A 21,219-nucleotide genomic window follows, 5' to 3' on the forward strand; every position below is an offset into this window, starting at 1 on the left:
TGGAATGTCCGTGGGGGGGAGCAGGCCGAGCGGAGGGGCGGGGCCGACAAGGTGGGGTAAGGGGGGCACATAAAACCAGGGCAGGAGGAGTTAATTAGACGCCAGGCGAGGTGGGCGAAGGGCCACAATAGGGGCCTCACTTCCGAGGATTAATAGGCAGGAGGGAGAAGGGAGGGGTTCAACCCTGGGGGAGAAGAGCTAGAAGCTTCCCAGGGTAGCGCTGCCCCCCTTGCCCAGCTTGGCACCTACTTGGCAAATGGGAGGCAGGAGGCTCTGGCAGCCTGGGCAGGTGTCCCCCAGCATCCCAGGAGTGGCTCTTTCTTCCTCAAATGGCGACTATGTTGGGAAAATGATTGGGCAGGGAGTTAAAAAGGATCTCTAATTTATCAGAGTACTGGAAGCAGGAATGTTTAAGGGTCCGTTCTCAGCAATCCCCCACTCCCACCCCTAACCACCACCTCACCACTTACCGTGAGACAGAACCGAGAGCCTGAAGCTTTACCCTTCTTGATGGGGCTGCCAGGTTAAAGCCAAGGAGTCTGTAACACTGAGTGGAGCTGATGTGAACGTATGGGAGTGGAGGCTGCTGTGTGTGCATGCCCATGTGCTCATGCTTGTGCATGCAGGTGTGCTTATGCACAGGGGCTGGCCTTCAGCAGGCCCTTGGTAAATGCCTGTTGACTGAATGAATAAACTTTGATTTTGCTGAGAATAAATGGGCCTGGGCTGCACCATGACACAAAGTGAGTAACCTTGGGCCCTTTCATTCTGAGCTCCCAGCCATGGCCCAGGAAAGATAGGGACCCCACCTCTGAGCGGATGAGCAAATGTCCAGAAAAACTGAAGTGGCAGTGGTTCCTTACCTTTGAAAAGGAAAAAAAAAAAAAAAAAGGCAGTAGCCTCTTGGAAGCCCCATTTCCTCCTGGGCCCCAGGGAGCAGGGCAGCCCTGGCTCCTCCCTAGGAGCCACCCCACCCTATCGCCTCCCAGGGGATGACAAGGGAGCGAGTTGGCGGCAGTTCCCTGGGCATATTTATAACCTGCTGCTAGCTCACCAGCGTCTGCTTTTAGCCCAGACGGGGGAGGGGGCAGAGGGGTGGTCTGTCTCATGCTGGGCGCCCCGGCTGGGTGTGGAAAGAGTGAGTAAGGGTGAGTGGTGGGCAGCTCTGCATGGATATTCCTGCTCACACCACAGCCAAACAGCTTATTTTCTCCTCATTTTGTTATTTTTCTCCCTCTGGCCTGGAGAGGAGGACTGAACCAGCCTGAGGTGTGGGGGGTGCTAGACCCTGGGGTATTTGCAGCCCCACTGACAGGGTTTTTCCAGGGTGCATGTGGCAGGGTGTGTGTGGTGCCGTCTTACTGACCCCCCAGGGACAGTCAGGCCTGCCTTCTCAGTCCTCTCAGGTTTTCCGCTACCCCCAGGATATTTCAGGACCAGCACTTCCTTCACTCGCTGAGGCCAACCATATGCCGGGGTCCCTGGCAGCCTCAGATTCCCCTGGGTGTGTGGCATTTGGCACCTGAAGATTAGAGGTGGGTGGGAGGATAGCCTGGGTGGATAGGGCCGGGCTGAGGCATCAGGCCCATTCCTGATAGCACTATCCTATGACGACCTCCCTGAGCTCTGAGACCTTAGTGAGGCCTCTCTCTGGGCACAGCTGCTTTTCTCCTCTGTGTGAGGATGGCACAGATGATCATAATCTCAAAATAATTACCTCCTATATAATACTTTGCAAATCCTATAGCCCCTTCACTTGCTTTTTTCATTTTATTAGCACATGCCCATTGAGGCCCAGTCCTTGCTCTGCACTTTCCTACCCTCTCTTCCAAGTCCCAGACCCTGGAAGTGAAGGGCCTCCATGACGAGGACTTGACCGTGGGAGTCTGTCCTTAAACCTCATGCATGTGCAGAAGGCGTTACACTTCCCTGAGCCTCCATTGGACTCTCCGCATTGTACTGGCAATATCTGTTGATGTGCTTGACTCCCGGGACAGACTGTAAACTACTCCAAGCAGGCACTATACCTTGTACATCACTGTATCCCCAACATTTGGCATACGCCTGGCACAGAAGAGATCAGCAAGTATTCAAACGACCAGAGATTTCATGTATGTGATCTCTGAACCTCATCACCTTCCCGAAGGAGAAGACTAAGCACTTATAACTGTTCCTGTTTAATAGACAAGGCAACTGAAGCCGAAAAAGCAAGAGATTTGTTGAAAATCTAGTTTAGGCCAGAACAGGATTCATTGCTTTTTCTTGCTCTTCTTCCAGCTCCTAGGTGTCAGCTCAGCCCAGAGTACCCTAGCTCCTTGTCCTGAAATCGGAAACTGATCTAGTTCTCGAAGTTAGGGGTTAGGTGAGAGTGGTCGAGGCCAGCTGTGAACATTTTGACTCCCCACTCTGCTTGTTCTCCAGCAGGAGCCCAAGTCCGCTCTCAGGCCTCTGGCAGCCCATTAGCTTCTTATTTTAGAAGCTGGGGTATCTAATAGCTCATTGAATTATAGATTGAGCATTCTCTGCAGAGGTTTCTTTACTGGAAATCCAAGGCCTATCGGGTGCCTCCTAGATCAATAAGATTTCTATTCGTCCTCCTGGCTGCCCATCAGAGCTAAGCTGGTGCCATCTTGGTAGATGGAGAGAACGGGAAAGGGATGGCATCGCAGGGTTGAGCAGCTCCTGGCTCTACTCACCTATTCCCACATATATCCCAAAGGCCAACTGGGGTCAGAGTTCACACTTCCCAGAGAGGTGGGAGGCAGCAACAACAACAAGAGTCCTGGGGAGAGTGGGAAATTCTCCAGTTGCCAGGGATCAGTTGTTGCCCTTGGGCAGTGGGGTACTTCACAGCTCCCCCTGCCCTTTGGGTCCTCTCCTAGGGGGAAGTATTAGGATTAGGGACATACATTAGAGTTTAGGAAGAAGGGGTTAATGTTTGTCTGAAGTTAAGGTTAAGGCTAAGGTTACACCTAGACCTACAGAGGGGCAGAGAATTAGAGATAGAGATAGGTATAGGGCTGTGGGCAGGATTAGCACTCCTACCACTCTGGTAAATGCACAGAGATGTCAGTGTTGTTAGTAACAGAATTCTCAATGGGCTCTTTATGGGAATGGCTAGCTTCATGGTTTGGTTATGGGCCACACTTGGATTTCCTTTCGGTTATGTTGGCTTAAGTCTAGGTTGTATTTGGATTCTAGCCCCCCTGCCCTTTCTCCCCTACCATCATCTCTAAGCTTCTGGGCCTAAGACTACTGGGGTCCTCTTATTTCTTGGAGGGTGCCTTCCTCACTGCCCACTGCCCTGACCACAGCTGAAGCAGATAGGTTTCAGGGACTAATAGTGCCACACGGGGGGCAGCAGCACCCTTTCTGCTTGAGTTTCTCTTTTCTTTGGTTTCTTTTCAGGACACAGTCATGGTTATCAATTGCTATTTTCACACTGACTCTTCCAGATAGGAAAGGCAAGCTCAGAGTTTGTTTAATCCCCATTTGGCAAGGGAAGAAACTGATGCAGTCATGCATTTGCCCAGTATCATCACACAGCCAGTTGGTGTAAATAGGAAAAAGAACACTGCAGGGTCTTTGGGCTCCTGATCAGGTCCTTCTGGAGACCTAGATCCCCAGTGGCCTCATTAGGGTCATCCCAGGGTCAGAATCTCAGTGTCCTCTTGCAGGACCAGGAAACCAGTCCCCCAACAATGTATTCTATTTAAGAGAGGTAAGTACTGGTGTGCTCTGGATTCAAGGAAAAGCCATCAAGTCATTGATAAAAATAGAGATTTTATTCTGCAGAGGAAGATGCTACATTGGTGGGGGCAAGGAGCCACTAATAGCTACAGTGGAAGGAAATACTGATTCCGGTAGGCAAAGGCATCTTTGAAAAACTGGGGAGAGGAGAAGAGGGATCAAAAAAAGCTGGAGGGCGAAAGGAGAGAAGAATGGAAAGGGACTGGGTTGGAGTGGAAGTGGTCTCTGCAAACCAGGCTGGAACCCAGCACAATAAATAGTTTTATTTACAACAACCAAACTCGTGGCTTTGTATCCACGTTTCAGTGCAAATTATTTACACACTGATGAGGAGGCAGGACAGGAAAGGGTAGGAGTTGGCTGAGGGAGGCATGGCTCACAGCTGTTCAATGGCTCCACGACAGAGGCTGGGAGATTGGGGTTATTTCTGCTGAGTCCCCCAACCTCATTTTCCACATCACCACAGCTGCAGCTGCCCTTTCACCCTGGAACCTCGCGCTTCAGCTGTAGGTGGGGAAGAGAAAGGCCCTGATGCCCAGGTGTGTGTTCAGGTTCTGTTCCCTTGACAGGAGAATGGGAAGGGGCATGTGGAGACCTGGAAAAAACAGAGGAGAAGGGAGAGGGAGAGGAGCAAGGAGGTCACTGGCGCGGTGGCAAAGGCTAAGCAACACCGTCTGGAGCTGACCCCCCATGTGGGAGGGAATGAATCCTTCTCTCACCTCCTGGCCAAGCAGGGGGCAGTGCAACCGGGTCTCCCGCGGAGAGGGAGGGAGGTAGGTCGGGGCAGGTCCATCAGGATGGCAAGAGGGTTCGTGTTGCCCCAGGCAAGTGGTTTTAAGAGTCCCCAGGTAGGAGGAGGTGGGAGAAATGATCGAATACTTATGAATCTCAGAGAGTGTGGCTGGACGGACTGGGTGGGCGCATATCAGGGTCTCAGGTGCCAGCGAATCTGCCTGGGGGCGGGGGGAGGGGAACTTGAGGAGTCCGCGCAACGCTTCACAGACACTCGTGCAGGACGCGCGTGTGCGTGCAGTTGCGGCAGCTGACGTGGCAGCACCAGTGGAAGGTGCAGTTGCAGCGCTCGGTGACGCGCTGCGTGCGCGTGCGGTGGCCCCGGCCGCAGCAGAGCAGCTCGCAGCCATCCAGCGCGGGAGACGAGCTGTTGCAGGCGCGCCCCGCCGTGCCCGCTGTACCCAGGCGTCCACTGTATGTGCAGAAGTTGGGCGATTTCTCGAAGTAGACGAGGTCGTGGGGGGAGGGCGGCTTGTGCGCGGGGTCTTCGGGCTCGAGGCGCAGCAGCTCTGCCCGTGACGCGCGGTTGCTGCCGCGGTTGCCGTAGAGGACGCGCGAGGCGCCATCAAAGCGGTCGCGCAGCACGTCGCCCACTGCGCGCAGTGTGGGTAGCCGCATCCAGCACGTGCGCACGGTGCAGGAGCCCGACATCCCGTGGCACTTGCACTCCTGGCGCATCTCGGAGAACACGGTCTGAAGGGAAGAGAGAAGAAAGGTTGTCCCAGGGCACTACCAGAGCCAGAGCCACCATCCCAGATACCGCCCCCTCCTGGACGCCACTGGGACCTCAGTAAAGATTCAGGCCTAGCGGAGCCCAGGGGGAAGGGAGGCAGGAAATATCCCGCAGAGATTTGGACACCAGGCCCGACTCTGCTCCACTCCAGAGTCTCTTGGCCTCTCAGACTTTTTTATTTTTTTATTTTTCAGCCTTATTTTTTGAATCTGTAGGATGGAGGAGCTGTAGGCAGGATGTTCTACGGGTGGCATGACTTCTAACCTCTTTGGTTCTACCTAACCTTCTCGGTTCTACCTGACCTTTTCAGTTCTACCTGCCCTCAGCCCAGGCATCCCTTCGCCCTCAGCCACTATCTTTTCCATTCTCTGGCTTCCTTCCAAGCCTCCTGCTCCCTCAGGACGCCCTCTAATGTTTCCCTACCCTAACCCCCGGCCTTATCACTGACCGTTACTTCCCAAGTCCGAGATTAGCCCCTGCGCAGATCTCTGCCACTCCGCTTCCGGTATGGAGCCCCTCAAACCCGCTCACCGTGCGTCCCGCCTCGTTGTTGTGAAGGTTCATGAGGAAGCGCAGGTCCCGCCCCTTCTCTCCGGAATCTACAAACTCCCGGCCGAAAAGGCGGCCAAAGTCGATATTGTCGCTGCAGCCCCCCCAGTGCCAATCGGGGCCACCAGGGCCGCGCCGCCGGTAGTCGCACGTGCAGGACTCGATGGAGCCCTCCGAACAGGAGCGCGCCACCGAATGGGTAACTCCAGCGGAGGTGATGGCGAAGATAAATGCTGTTTCCCGACAACCTGTAGGGGAAGGAAGCGAGGATCAACGAGGGGGCACGCGGGGTGCAGCCAGCACCCGAAGTGGAAGGCTTAGGAGCCTTGAGTCCCACGCCTCACCTCCACCCCTAGAGTCCTGAGAGCCAGGTGGCGGGCTGTGTTGGGTAGCTTGGTCTCTTGGGGAAAGCACTGCATGGGCACGCAACCACGTCCACGCTTGTAATCACGCGTTACCGAGACTACGCGCATTTTGGCTCCTCGGTGGAAGCAGGGCAGCCCCAGAGAGACAAATTGAAAAGAGGGGAACTGAAGAACTCTGCACCTCCAAGACCTCTCCAAAGCCCAAACTCGCCCCCTGTCAACGATGCAAGCCTTCCTGGGCTACAGGCAAGACGCAGTCCTGCAGAGAGCAGCTTCTCAGGCGCCTTTGAGAGGGGCTGGGGGAAAAGCGGTGGCCGGCCAGCGCCCACGACTCAGAACTCCCTTTCTATGAGGCAATGGCTCAGAAAAGTTAAGTTTCGTGCCCGGGATGCACGGCTTGAAAGCGTCTGGTAGACCGAGTCTGCTCCAGAACTGGCGCTGGGCATAAAGCTCTTGGCAGGTTGATCGTGTGATTCTGCAGGATCTCGGACATCTTCCCTGCATTCGCCCACCCATGCCCTGGGGGTGACCCCGCGTTCCCCTGGTCCCGGAAGCGTCACCTTCCTGGGTACCCACCTCGGTTGACGATCTTGCCGAAGAGGTGGGGCCCCGATGCCGTGGGGCAGTTCCAGCGGCGGTTCCGGAACTGCCACTTGCACTCTCGCACAGCGCTCTGCAGCCCCCCGCTCACACTGTGCAGGATCCCTGGGTTCTGGCGGATTAGCCGCCGCTGTTTGCGGCTCAGCAGCTGCAGACTGGGTTCGAGCACCAGTTGCAGACTTTTGGAGTCGGTCAGTAGGTTCGTGGAGGAGGCTACGTTCACGATGCCCCTGGTGAGACCCATGATAGCTCAGGTTCTGGAAGGCGACCCGCACCCTAACCGGAAAGGTCGCGCCCATCCTGCTTTCTTCTTGGGTCTATTTGTCCCAGAAGAACGGCAGGAGATCAATAATAAGGTAGTGACTCCGGGCTCCTGGGCTCACTTGAAAGGACTAGTCGTCCAGACTTTTGTGTGCCCAGGAGTCCTAGGGCTGCTTGGTGCCCTAGGTCCGGGGACTAGACAGGGGAAGCGTGGGGAACTCGGAAACTAGATGTCCATCTTGGCTCTCAGAGCCTGCTTCCCCGCAGCCTGGAGAAGAAATCCTGGCCTGCAGTCCATGCCCACCCAACGCATGAAATTCTTAGGAGTCCCACCCTCTTCTTGCCTCCTTTCTAAGCTCACGCCTGGCCCTTCGCTTCCCGAAGCAGGGAAACCTGTGGTGTGGCTACCGCCGTGAGGCTGGATTTGGGGCTCAAGGAAGAAGGGCGGTGCTAGATGGGAATGGGCTCCCTGCCTGGAGTATTGTGGGTTGCCACAGCCGGACCATTCACCCCACTTCAACAGAGCTGGATTCTCTGGAGCAACTCCGCTCCAGAGCGCCCCTCGGTGTCTCGGAGGGAAGTCTGAGCGCTGGAGGGAGACTGTCTGCGAATGGATCCCAGAGCGTGGGAGCTGGATAGGGCTGGCCCCTGGCTCTGCGCCCCGGGACAAGTGGCGACCCCGCACCAGCTCACTTACCACCATCGGCCACTGCTGTTTGCGGCCAGGGCTGCAGGCAGAGCGGCCAGCGCCAGCAACAGCGTAGCAGAAACCCAGCCGGGCAGCAGCCCCCAGTGCCCCATGGCCCGCCCGGCCTTGCCCGCTCTGTGCTGCAGTTGGGGCGGCTTTGGCTGCTGCCCGCGACGGTGGGACGGGACGCGGCGGTGGCGGCAGTGGCGAGAGTTCGCAGTCTGGCTCTAACAGCCCTGAGGGCGGGCAGCGGGCTGCATGGCTCGCGGTCCCAGCTGGTGGGCTGAGGCAGCCACGGCGGGCGGCACCGCCTCTTATAGTTGCGGCTCTGGCTGAAGTGACGATAGGAGGCTGCCCCGCCGGGCCGCACTGTGGCACCAGGGCACACCGGTCAGGGGCGCAGACAATGGGCAGCGAGCGGGCCGTGGCTCCCGCCCGTCTGAGCCGAAAGATGACGGGCTGGCCGTCGGGGCTCACCCCCGCCCCCTGCACAGTGGCTCCCGCCTCCGGGCCTGCACTGGCCGCCGACCCCTCCCCTTAGGACGCCCTCCCACGCGCGCCCGCCTCACTCTTCTTCGCGTCTGGAGCCCGTCGGAAACCAGTGTCCGCCAGGGGGCGCAGCGACAATGTGCTCTCTGGATTTTTCGTGAGAATTCGCAGGAGCCCAGGCGCTTTGCCGCCTGCCTTGAGGCTGTCCCCTCGACGTCACCCCGGGGGCCTCGCCGGCGTCCCCTCTCTCCCCCATCCTGAGTGGAGGAAAGAAAGCTGTGGTTCTGGGCAGCGACTCCGGATGACGCCTTCTCTCTCAGGAACCCCCGACGGCTGGATAGGGAAGGGAAAGGGGGAGACTGGGAGTGGAGGTGGGGCTGTGGTCAGGGAAATCCCGGGGGTGGGTTGGGGGGTGAGCTGACCAAAGCAGAGCTGGGCCAAAGAGAAACCTGAGGAAGCGGCAGTTTGTGCTTATTGAACAGAAGGCTCACACTAGTGGCTGTGTCTGTGTAGTGTGTGTGTATAAGTGGGACAATACAAATGTGAGTGTATGTGAGAATATGTGAATTCATTCTGAGTGTACACACTCATGTGTATCCTCGTGTGTAGAAATTCCATGTTTTGAGGAGGGATGTTGGAAACTTCTAAAGAATCTTGGAATTTGGTTCAGGTCAGAAGGAATCATCAGGTTGTCCTGTCACAGCCACCACCTGGGGCAGTGCATCATCTATGTGTGGGAAGGAGGTGGCAGCTACTATCAGGATAAACCTAGTTGACTGAGGGACAGAGAATGTCTAGGACTATGTGGGGGTGGGTGTATGAGTGTGGAGAGGAGATTAAATATGCATATGTGTCACTCTCACCCTGTGTGCCTTGCATCATACTATGGTGTGTCACCTTGTGGCATGTGTCAACCTGTGCATGCCACTGGGGGAGGAGGCTTAGCCAGCAACCACGGTAATATCAACATGGACGAGGCCTGAAGTGGCTGAGTTTCTGAGGACTAGGCAGAAAGGAAGGGCAGTGGAGTAGATGCCAGGTATAGTGGAGAGGGCAGGGAGGACTGAGAAGAGAAGGGATGCTGGCTAAACTGAACCCAGAATAGGGAACTTGTGCCTCTATATGTTTGATTCTTTTTGGATTTTTCTGCCGAGTTTCTATCTTTCTCCTCAAACTCTGGATCTCTCCACTCTCACTCCAGGATGCCAAGAGCACATGCAACCATCTTCTCTGTTATACACTTTTCTCTTCCCTCCCAGGGACTCCAACTCAGCGTCAAGGTCACCTTGGCCTCCTACTGAAGAATTGGCTGTTATTGCCTATGCAGGACATGGTTACCACTGCCAACCTGGTTATTATGCCCCACCAGCACACACGGATGGCCCCTGGAAGGAAGGAGGGTCTCCACCTTTACATCTTTGACCATTTTGCAGAGGGAAAACCAAATAGTAGAACCAGGCTAAAACCCAGACCATTTTGACTCAAAGTCCCTGCCCTTTCCACCTGACCAGTTTCTTGTGAATGTGCAGCAATAACAGACTAGGGCCCTTCTCAAAATTAACAGAAAAAAAAAATGATTGTTAGGAACTTCCTATCTCCCTTTTGGATTCTCTCTTTTTCATGTCCCTTGCCTTTAGGATGTATTCTGACTGAGTAATGTGCCCAGGCTTGACCCTAAAGAGTTCCAAGTCCCATAAATGACCAAGCCTCCCCTCCAAGGCAGGGAAATCACTCTAAGGAATAAATGCCTGCTAAGTTTAAAAAATCTTCCTGGGGCAAGTGCATTTTAAGTGAGATGCATATTAACTCAAATGAAGCTTGATAGAGGTTATTTCTGAGGAGAATGTCTTTCGCAGGCCCTTCGCCCAGTCCAGTGTACCCAGTTCCTCTAAAGATTCAACCCTGAAGGACAATATGTAGTGGTCCTGCATCCTCTATAGGTCCAAAAGCCAGTAGTCTCTGCAGAGGGCGCCAAGCACAGATGGATCAATAAATAGTGTACCATGGGTCCTTTATTCCTTAGATGTTGTCCCTCACTGGAGCCTGGATCAAGTCTTTTGGCCTGGTTGATTGATAAAACCCCTTGGAGGTGGGAGGTGGGCCACAAGACAGGAAAGCCTTGTCTGTGCCCATTGGTAAAAAGCAGAGGTGGGGTGAGAAAAGAAGGAGCCAGTATCCTTTGTTCCACCATTCCACCTACCAGGAATAGTGGGAAAGAGTGCGGGGGCTCTAGGTCTGGGTCACATTATGTATGACCTGGCCCAAATTTCTATTTAGATCAAATCGTTACTCTATCAATTGTCTTCTGTTTCTTGCCTGCATCGACTTACCTCTTTACTGGATCACACCAATCAGCATATAAACATGCTATAATATCTCCCATATAAAAACCCCCCAAATTCATTTGACTCCACATTAACACTCAAAATTACCCCATTTGTCTGCTCTCTTTTACAGCAGAACTCAAAAGGTTTGCTTTAATCGCTAGCGACAATTTATTTTCTTTATTCTATCTTTGCACCCTAACCATACCTTTGAACCCACTATACCTCCTTATCAAAATCATCCATGACCTCCGTGTTGCTCTACAGTCAACTCTCAGTGCTCATCCTAATCAACCTTTCAGGAATGGCAGACAGAGTTGAACACTTCCTCCTTCTTGAAATATTCTCACTTGTTTTCTGGAACACCGTTTCTACCTCCTAGGCTACTTGCCTTCTCAGTCTCCTTACCTGGTTCCACCTTTTGTAACCAATGTACCCAATTTCTAAACTAAATTGGGACTGTACCTCAATTCAGTCTGGAGCTCTTTCTCAGTCTATACTCATTCTTTTGATGAACTAGCCAGTCATATGCTCCCTAATTTATGTCTTTGGCCCCGGACTCTGAACTTGTACATTTAACACTTGAGTAAGCATCTCAAAATGCATATGTCCAAAACTGAATTCCCAATTATTTCCTCGCCCTAACCTGCTCTGTCATCAGTCATGCCCATCTCAGTAAATGGCAACTCCATTCTTTAGTTGCTCAAGAAAAGAATTTGAGTCATCTCTGACTCATCTGTTTTATACTGCACCATCAAATCAATCAACAAACCGTATCCTTCTGTCTTCAAAATATTTCAGAATATAGTCTATTCTTGCCACCCTACTGCTGCAAAATTTGTCAGAGCCACCATCACCTCTCTCCTGTATTATTGTAATAGCCTCCTCACAGTTCTCCCTTCTTCTGTGCTTGCCCCTCCCCTACAGTCTATTCTCCACACAGCAAACAGAGCCATTCTTTCTAAAATAAAAGTCAGATTATTTAATTCCCCCGCTCAAAATTTTCCAGTGATTCCCCATCTCACTCAAAGGAAAAGGCAAAACCTTTACAGTGGACTACAAGACCCTATATGATCTGACCCTACTCCTTCCTTGTCCTCTAGCCTTATTGCCTGCCACTCTCTCCCTGGTAGGTTCCTCCCTCAAGCCACACTGGCCTTCTTGCTAATTCCTTGAACATACCAAGCAAGCTCCTGTCTCAGGATCTTTGCACTTGCTCGTCTGTCTTCCAGAATGCCTCTCCTCAGATATCTCCATGGGTTTTTTCCTCACTTCCTTTTCCTTCCCTCTATGCAAAATGGAATCCCACTACTTATCTCCTTTATCCCGCTTTATTTTTCTCTGTATCACTTTTGACCACGAATAACTTTAAGGGCTTGAGGTAGAAAATCAGTAGCAAATCACCCCCCTGGAATGGCAACAGGGGAGAGAGATGTCAGAGGAGAAAAGGGCTTTACCTTGATCTTGGGGTCTGGGGAGGAAGCAGGGGACCAGGGCTGAGTTTATGGGCAGAGTAACCTACCTTTCTTTGAAACACCAGCAGGCGGCACTGCCTTCCTTGGACTGGGAAGGCATCAGCCTCTGGTAGAAAAGAGGGCAAAGTTCTGTCCAGGGTAATCTAGCAGACTTGCTGGGGTGAACTGCTGAATGTGGGGGGCTTCCTGAGAGTCTAGTGCAGTCGGGCTGCAGACCCCTTTGCTGCCTCCAGGTGGTGGCCTATGGTGCTGCAACAGAAAGCTGGAAAGGCGGAGGGTGGGCAGTGCTGCTGAGCTCACTGCTGCAGGCGCATCCATCCCTCCAGGGCCTATAATTTGGGTTCCCTGGGCCTGGCCACCCCTATCAGCGGCTCAGCAATAGATGACTCACCCGGGACCCCGCGCCAAGGCAAACACAGCGGGAGGAGGAGAAGGAGGTTCCTGAGGCTGCTCTCAGCTTTAGCCACCGCCTCAGTTGCTTGATCCCCCAATCTCCAGGGGCCCCCATGATTTTCTTTGACCCCCGCCCTCTAGGGCCCCAGTGTTCTTTCCAGATTGTTTCTGCTACACGCTCCATCCCTATGATAGGAAAGCAGCCCTCCACTTTTCTCATCAAGGGGAAGGGGAACCAGCTTGTTTCCACTTGCTCCCTGAAGTAAGGACAGCCCCTCACTTTCCCCTCCAGTCATGGCCCCAACCCTTGTCAAGGTCTCTCTGGTTCCCGCCCCTCCCCTTTCTTGGAGCTGGCCGCGTGCTTGGGGTATTAGGCAATGGGTGTGTACCCGCAGCCCTCTCCAGGCCCCGCCTGCCCCACCACCCTCCAGCCGCCTGCCTGTGGGTCAGTGCTCAGGCCAGCCGGTCGGGCCGAGGGCACTGGGGGCCAGTTCAGGCCACCCAGTCTGCCTGCTTGTGGACTCCTGCTCCAGAGTTGGGATTCTGCAGTGAAAAGGACCAGTAGTATGGCTCCTTGGATTTGGGACAGGACAGCTTGGGGAAACCTGGGGTCACTGAGAACTTGGCATCTATGGTTTTGACCCAGGTTTTTCCTTGGCACTTGACTATACTGCAGCCCAAGAAGGGTAGAATCATAAAAATCCAAAACTCAAGAGAGACCCAGAGACACATGGAGACATACAAATGTCCAAGTGGTTTCCATGGAAGAAGAGGGTCATAGGAAACCTCATCCCCCTCTTCCAGAGACCTGGGTATAGTCCCAGACTGACATTCAGGAAGAGGACCGAGATACTGGCAAGGATCCCCAAATCCAGGTGTAAGGATAAAAGCTACTGATATAGGGTTTGTGGATTCTGGAGGCCTCCAAAGCCATACTTGGTTTGATTCTTGGCTGCTAAACAAGGAGAGACAAGAGCTCTAGGGCTCCTTCTCTCCCTCCCCATATGGCAAAACAGAGAAAAGCAACCCTTTGTGGTCACAGTTGTCCAGTGATAGGAACCATGGCATTTTCACCGCCCCAGCCTGCTCAAGGTCTGGCACATAAAGGTGGTCAATAAATAACCCAACAGATGAAAATCACTAATCTCTCTCAGACTCTGCCCCCGAGACAACAGTGCCCCCTGCAGCACAGGGCAGGACTTGCAGCAGCGCAGACTGGAGGCTGGCTGCCCAGCAGAGCTGCATGGCCACCACCAGAGAAGAGATGATTGTGGCTGTGGGTTTTAGCCCCGTGGCTCTGCTTCCCTGGGGGGCCTGTCTCTGAGTCAACGTGCCAACTTTGGGCTCACAGGGCCAGCCATGCCTTGGGCTGCGGTCTGGCAGGGGTGGGGGTGGGGGGGCCGGCTGGGAAGCCTGGGGCCCCTCTCTGGCAAAAATAGCCCACAGTGGTTAGAGCTGGGAGGGTGAGTCAGGCAAGAGTGCAGTGCCGCCTAACCCCTTCACTGCCACTAGAGCTCCCTAAGGTAGCTTGCCTTGGTTCGTACATGCTAAGATTAGGTTCTTTCCCTGGCTATCCTAGGGCTGGGCTCAATTTGGGATCTAGAGGCCTTCCTCATTCCATGTGAAGTAAGTCTGTGAGCCTGGGGCAGGAATACAGACCACTGAAAATGCAGAATCGGGATCCCTGGAAGGACAGGCAACCTCTGTCGTCAAGGATACCTGCAAACTAAGGGAAGCAAAGGGAAGCTGAAGATCTTTGGGGCTCCCCAAGTCTGCTAGGGCCCAACTCTGAGGCCAAAGTTGACCCCTCCCAAGGGGCAGACGCAGGACTCAGAGGTGGACAGAAGCCAAGCCACCCCGAAGGAAGCTTCTCCCACTGGCTTCCAGTGCCCTGCAGTGGCTCTTGCCAAGGGCTCTACACGCAATTGTCCAGCGACTTGGTCTTCATCTTGTCAAAGGCACCCTCCATCTATCCAGCTCTCCGTGGGGGGAAACTGAGGCAAAGAGAAATGACCACTTGGGACCAGAGTCCTGGCTGCCTAATCTGAGTCACCGTACCCTCCTTGCAACCTTGGCGACTCCAGAGCAGGTGAGAGGAACTCTGGCCACCTCTTCCTTCAGTCGGGCCAAGCCTGAATCCGGGCGTCGGGGGAGAGGGCGTGTGTGTACGCTGGGAGGAGGGGGAGCGACTGCGCTCCCTGGGTCAAGGCGGAGGGTGCGAGGAGTGGGGTGGAGATGCCCCGGGCTCAGGGAGGGGCCGCAGCTCTGTCAGCCGCAGCAGAGCCGCCTGTGAGTTCCGCGCGAGTAGAGCCAGAGCCCCCAGTTCTTCGCTAGCTTTCTCGATCACTCCCTCCCTTCCTCCCTCCTTTCCTCTCCGCGGCCGCGGCGGCGCTGAGAAAGAGGCGAAGAGGAGTGGCCCTACCCTGGAAGAATGCGGCTCTGCCGAGGGGGCAGAATCCGACGCAGTCTCCCCACGGTTTGAGCTGCCCGAGTCCAGGCGACCCGATTCCGCCGGTCGCAGACCCTGCACCAGAGCAGCTGGAGGTAATCGGAACCGGGAAAGCGGGGAGAGAAGGGACGTACAGGCGCAGGGATAGTCAGACAGACAGACATGCATCCACCCACAAGGGCACAGAGATGCAGAGCGCGCCGGAGATATTGCCAGAGATAAAGACTCAAAAAATAAAGGAGTGCCCTCCAGATCTGGAGGGCAATGAACGAGAGAGGCTGGGACCTGTGAGGACCAGAGGGGACCCCGCTGGGACGCGGGGAACGTGTAGTTTAGGAAAGGTGGCAGGTGAGGAAGAGGACTCAGCCTGCGCCAAGGTCCCTTTCAGGCGGGAACCAGGTCCCTTCCCTGTCTTCGCGGCACCTGGAGCCTCCCCTCTCTTCCTACTGCGGAGGAATGGAGTAGAGCAGGTGGGGAACCCATTCCTCCACCCTTCTCACAGAGGTTGCCTGCCCTCGACGGCACCTGGAGGCAAAACTCTCTCCACCCCCACCTGGCTGGCTGTAGGTGGTGGGGAACCCCCTTCCAATCCCGCCCCCTAGCCCTGTGAGGGCGTGAAGCTGTGTTGGGCGGGTGAAGCGGGTCGTGGGGCCCTGGAAGAGGGAGCGGTGGGCAAGGTGGTAGAGCAGTGTTTGTGAGTCTATGTCTGAGTTTGAACGTGTGTGCCTGTGTGCCTGGCATTGTGTCTGGCTGGATTGGCTTCAGAAGCGCCCGCATGAGTCCAAGCTCTTCCTCCAGGGCCCAGGGAATCTTGGAATCAAGGGGTGATTCTTACTGTTTCGTTTGGGGAGGAATAAGAAGGGTCAGTTGGGTGACAATGGTGAGTTAGGAGCCCCAACTTATGCATCCTTTGGTTGGCCGGGCGAGCAGCCCTATTCCAGAGACCTCCTTAAGTTTCCCTGTCCTGCAGGCCTTGATTGATTTGCCCACCGGGGCCTTCGGGCCCGGGCTTCGACATGCAGGAGGAGCCCCGGCCACGGCCTCCACCCTGGGGCTTCGCGGGTCTCCTGTTCCTGGCGTTGTGCAGTCGGTGAGCAGTTCTCCCTGTCACCCAACCCCACCCCCACCCCCCAGAGAAAACCTGGGCTAGAAGCACGCCCTGGTGCGAGAGGAGTCTGAGGGGGCGCGAGGCCTGGACCACAGACCCTGAGACACCTTCTGCTTTTCCAGGGCTCTAAGCAATGAGATTCTGGGCCTGAAGTTGCCCGGCGAGCCACCGCTGACTGCCAACACAGTGTGCTTGACGCTGTCGGGCCTCAGCAAGCGGCAGCTAGGCCTGTGCCTGCGCAGCCCCGACGTGACGGCGTCCGCACTTCAGGGCCTGCACATTGCGGTCCACGAGTGTCAGCACCAGCTGCGCGACCAGCGCTGGAACTGCTCTGCGCTCGAGGGCGGCGGTCGCCTGCCGCACCACAGCGCCATCCTCAAGCGCGGTGAGCCTGGCGAGGCGGGTTTGCTCCGCGGAGGCAGGGGACTGGGGGCAAGCCGAGACGAACGAGGCGGGAAGGGTTGGGTTCACGACTCAGGGAGGGGCCTCTGTGGGCATTCCCCCCGGGAGCCGCATGGAACTGGGTCTGGCCACCCGTCTGGGACCCTGAGCTTCTGATTTCCACCTGCTCGCTGCCGGCAAGGCAGCTGGGTCCCTGCTCCCCTGCCCTGAGGGCCCCCTTTCCTGCCTCCACACAGCTCGATCTGGGTTGCACCTGTGAGCAAGAGATGCCCCCAGCCCTGGAAGCTGGCGCCCCCCCCATTCCCTCCCTCATGTTCACCCCCTCCCTCTCCTAGGGACAAGCCCAGGCTGGTGTCCCCAGAGCTTCAGCGGAGGTGGGGTGCCGCCCCCAACCGTTTAAGGGTTAAACCTACTCCCCTAATTGCTGGGGTTCCCAGGAGCTAAGGCTGGGAACAAAGACCCTGATGGCTTTGAAGCAAGGGAGCAGCCCCCTCCTCTGTGCTGTGGGGGCTCCAGGTGGCTCTCATCTGAGCAGGTGAGGAACGGCTGGAGAGATAGAGAGCAGGTCACTGCTGGCCTGGTCTAGGAGGTATGGTCCGGGAGGCATAGCTGCCTCTTGCCAGGCCATACTTGAGTTTACTCTTTGGAAGAGTAAAGATCCATCCTGGGCTGAGCTCAAGGGTGGGGGCAGTACTCTGGGGACTATGGGGTTAATAGGCAGCTGCCATCTGCGGGGGAATTCCCAAGACGTGTGCAAACAGCTTCACTCCTGGAGGGTTGGGGTTGGGGGGGATCAGGAGGCTGGGCCAGGAGCCCTGTATCCTGAGGTGGGAAAGGCCTGGCCCCTAAGGAAGTGTTGTCTCTCATCCTCTTAGGGTTCCAGAGAGCCCCTGCCTAAAAATAAGTGAGGAACCCCATCTTTCTTGTAATATAGGGGAAGGCTTTGATGCCCAGATGAGATGCACATCTACCTAAGCCTGGGAAACACTTGTCATCCTGAGCCTCTATGACCCCTAATACAAAACAAAAGAGCCAACATTATGAGAGGGCCTTAGGGAAAATCACCCCCACCTCTCTCAGTGTTTTATAGAATAATAGCAGGTTAGGATAAACATAAAGGGCAGTCTTAAGGACAAATAAAAAACTAGAAACTGGAAAGGGGAAAGACAGTTCCAGTGCTCTGGGAATTTTGGGGTGGTGTAGGGTAGGTTGGTTAAAAGACTGATTAAAATAATCCTGAAGGAGGAGAAGAAGAGGAAAAGGAATAGGAAGAGGAAGAAGTAGAAGAAAGAGGAGAAGGAGGAGGAGGAGGAAGAAGAAGAAGAGGAAGAGGAAGAGAAAGAGGAAGAAGAAGAAGAAGAAGAAAGGAAGAAGAAGGAGAAAAGAAGAAAAAGAAAGAAAAGAAAGAAAGAAAGAAAGAAAGAAAAGAAAGAAAGAAAGAAAGAAAGAAAGAGAAAAAGAACCCCAAGGGCCCTGTTTCCACCCCACCAAGCTCCCTGCAGGGCTGGGGAATTTCTAAGGCTTTCAGATGTAGAACTCAGTGAACACATCTTCAAAGACCACAGGGACTCCCTCTTAGTTATCTCCCAAACCCAGAGGTCTTTCCCTCTAGGCCAGCTCTTTCATCCACACCTGCAAATCCCAGACTTCCAGAGCCAGAATAGGCCTCAGATATGGTCTCAACCCATCTTTTCACTTTGCAGATGAGAAAACTGAGGCTCTGTACTTTTTTTTCCTTCTCCTGTGACTTTCTCTCAAATTACTCAGCTAGTAATGACAAGGTCAGGATTCAGTTAGGAATTTCTGGAATTGGAGAGTGACTGTTTATTTCCTTCTGCCTCCCTACTTTCAGCTGCCTGTCAACCTTACCGCCACCATCGCACTCTTTTCATCCCCAGGTTTCCGTGAGAGTGCTTTTTCCTTCTCCATGCTGGCTGCTGGGATCATGCATGCGGTAGCCACAGCCTGCAGCCTGGGCAAGCTGGTGAGCTGCGGCTGTGGCTGGAAGGGCAGTGGTGAGCAGGATCGGCTGAGGGCCAAATTGCTGCAGCTGCAGGCCCTGTCCCGGGGCAAGAGTTTCCCCCACTCCCTGCCCAGCCCGGGCCCTGGCTCAGGCCCCAGTCCTAGTCCCCAGGACACATGGGAATGGGGAGGCTGTAACCATGACATGGACTTTGGAGAGAAGTTCTCTCGGGATTTCTTGGATTCCAGGGAAGCTCCTCGGGACATCCAGGCACGAATGCGAATCCACAACAACAGGGTGGGGCGCCAGGTACGTGTGTGCAACTTGTCCTGAGTCTCCCAAGCTTTCCAGGCCTGGCTAGAGTTTAAGAAAAGAGCAGAGTGAGAAGAGATGTGGTGGGTGATTGTCATCATATGAGTGGTCTCTAGCAAGTCACTTAACCTCAGTTTTGCATCTGTAAAAGGGTATAAGGAAACCTACCTTACAATGTCATTAAGAATGAGCTAGAAAATAGAGCCCCAAACAGAGTGCCTCTGTTGATGGCAGTGGCTCATTACGTAGTAGTTATTATTATAGCTGCCTTTCCTACGGAATTTAGGGGTGCTTTGGGCTAGACTCCCCATTTTAGCAGTGCACACTCTGGAACAAGCATTGGGACTGGGAGTTAGGACAATTGGTGTTGAGTCCTGTTAGAAGTTAATTATCAGTTGCGACTTTCATGAGCTAGTGATTGAAAATGCGCAAATCCCTCTGCTCTAGCTTCAGTTATCCAATCATAAAATGAGGGACTTGGGTTGTCAGCCAGCCTCGCAGTGCCCTTTCTCTTCAGATATTCCATGGTCATTCAGTTGTCCTCGCCTCCCTGTGCTCTCTGTTCCCTCCCCTCTCCTGAGCCTCTGTGTTCTACGCATTTGCTGCTCTTTCCTTTACCACTTCTCCCTCGGATGCTCTAGGTGGTAACTGAAAACCTGAAGCGGAAATGCAAGTGCCATGGCACATCAGGAAGCTGCCAGTTCAAGACCTGCTGGAGGGCTACCCCAGAGTTCCGGGCAGTGGGGGCAGCACTGAGGGAGCGCCTGGGCCGGGCCATCTTCATTGATACCCACAACCGCAACTCTGGAGCCTTTCAGCCCCGCCTTCGTCCCCGTCGCCTCTCAGGAGAGCTGGTTTACTTTGAGAAGTCTCCTGACTTCTGTGAGCGAGACCCCACCGTGGGCTCCCCAGGCACGCGGGGCCGGGCCTGCAACAAGACTAGCCGCCTGCTGGATGGCTGTGGCAGCCTGTGTTGTGGCCGTGGGCACAATGTGCTCCGGCAGACACGAGTTGAACGCTGTCATTGTCGCTTCCACTGGTGCTGCTACGTGCTGTGTGATGAGTGCAAAGTCACAGAGTGGGTCAATGTGTGTAAGTGAGGGTCAGTCTCAATGCAGGCTGGGGAAAGGGAGGGGAACTTTTTCAGCCTTTTGCTCTGATTTCTGTCCAAGGTCAATTTTGGCCCCTGGAAACTCAAAGTATCTACCTGGAAACAGCTTTGGGGGTGGTGGGGGTCAGGTAGAGTCTGCGATGTGTGGCCTTCTCCCCTACAGTTGGAAGGCCTTGGAGGGAAGATGTCACCACTCTTCTGCTACTTAAATACCTGAATGAACTAAGATGAAATGCACTGTATTTCCCCCTTCTCCCCAACCCTGGGGCCCCCTTAACTCTGACTCATATTCCTTGTGGCTAGGGAGTCCCTATAGTTTGACCACTCTTCTGAGGGCTAGCCCCAGGCACTGTGTGGAGCCATGAGACCTGTATTCAGAAAGAGACCACTCACTGCATTTGCTGTTCCCAAACTCCTCTACCTAGCCCGTGCCCCATCTTGTGGGGGTAATGGAAGACAGTGGTAGAAAGGTTTTTCTTAGAGCAGGGACAGAGTGCTACGGGTGCTCTCCCCTGAGTCCTAGAGTCATCTGTTCAGGCCCTTAGAGAAGCCGTCTTCCCTCCATTCAGATATTAAAGGGGATCCTCCAAAGGAAGAGTTTTACCTATGACTCTCTGAGCCTCTTTTTATTCCTTCAGGAGGAAGGGTGGGAATGGATAATTTATTGTACTGAGACTTGTTCTTGGTTCATGTTTGTAACTAAAATAAATTAAATTACTGGACTGGTGGATGCAGGTGGTGATATTTCTGCCCACACTTGGGATTTCAGTCTATGGCTTCTTTTCCAGATGAATTCTACTACCCTCTTACAGTCAATGACTTTATTTATGTATATCGTGCCTGGTTCCACAAAGGATCTGAAATGGTCCTCAGTGATTTAGTTGGCAACTTTTAGTGTGAAAAACCAGGGCTAGAGATCCAAACATAGGCTGTATTTATTCTCTATGTGCCTCAACTCCAGATTTTGCCTTGGTCACTGCCCTAGAACAAGGATTGGCCTTTTTTCTTTTTCCCTGTAAAGGTCTTGATAGTAAATATATTAGGCTTGTGGGCTTTGTCACAACTACTTAACCCTGCAATAATTTCTCAACTCTGCTGTTGTAGATCAAAAGTAACCACAGATCATACATAAAGAACTGGATATCCAATAAAATTTAATTTACAAAAATGAACTGCAGAACCAGATTTGGTCCTCTGGCTATAGTTTCTTGACCCCTGCCCTACACCATGAGGTCATCTCTGTTCTGGGTTTTCAAGTCCTGAAGTTATCTCAACATTGAATCTGGACCCAAAGAATGAGCACTTTTCTCTCTGGCTGTATCTGGTAGATACAAGTCTAATGGGAAACATATAAAAAGGATTCTTAAGCTCAAAGGGGGAGTTGATTTTTGTTTGTTTGTTTTTCTCTGGAAACCAGCAAAACCAGTACATTCTCCCACTGAGTTATTTGCATAT

The 21,219-nt window shown here is 53.9% G+C and overlaps 2 protein-coding genes across 3 annotated transcripts; one reads left to right on the forward strand and one right to left on the reverse strand.

The window, feature by feature from the left end:
* Positions 1 to 3,763: 3,763 nt before the first annotated feature.
* WNT1 (Wnt family member 1) lies at positions 3,764 to 8,270 on the reverse strand. Its single transcript, XM_039882838.1, has 4 exons — positions 7,748 to 8,270; positions 6,766 to 7,019; positions 5,807 to 6,072; positions 3,764 to 5,235 (listed from the first exon to the last, which is right to left on the reverse strand). Exons 1-4 carry the CDS (start codon positions 7,849 to 7,851, stop codon positions 4,747 to 4,749), a joined length of 1,113 nt encoding a protein of 370 aa, XP_039738772.1. The 5' UTR covers positions 7,852 to 8,270; the 3' UTR covers positions 3,764 to 4,746.
* A 5,645-nt stretch (positions 8,271 to 13,915) lies between these two features.
* On the forward strand, positions 13,916 to 20,494 carry WNT10B (Wnt family member 10B). 2 transcript variants are annotated; one of them, XM_039882151.1, is made up of 6 exons: positions 13,916 to 14,508; positions 14,820 to 14,963; positions 15,839 to 15,958; positions 16,099 to 16,361; positions 18,277 to 18,650; positions 19,295 to 20,494. In XM_039882151.1, exons 3-6 carry the CDS (start codon positions 15,885 to 15,887, stop codon positions 19,751 to 19,753), a joined length of 1,170 nt encoding a protein of 389 aa, XP_039738085.1. In that variant the 5' UTR covers positions 13,916 to 14,508; positions 14,820 to 14,963; positions 15,839 to 15,884; the 3' UTR covers positions 19,754 to 20,494. The 2 variants fall into 2 exon arrangements, with proteins under 2 accessions (XP_039738085.1, XP_039738084.1); XM_039882150.1 differs by having other exon boundaries at positions 13,916 to 14,963.
* The last annotated feature ends 725 nt before the right edge of the window (positions 20,495 to 21,219 follow it).

The sequence above is a fragment of the Pteropus medius genome, unplaced genomic scaffold (assembly GCF_902729225.1).
Source record: "Pteropus medius unplaced genomic scaffold, Ma_sr-lr_union100, whole genome shotgun sequence".
Taxonomy (NCBI): domain Eukaryota; kingdom Metazoa; phylum Chordata; class Mammalia; order Chiroptera; family Pteropodidae; genus Pteropus; species Pteropus medius.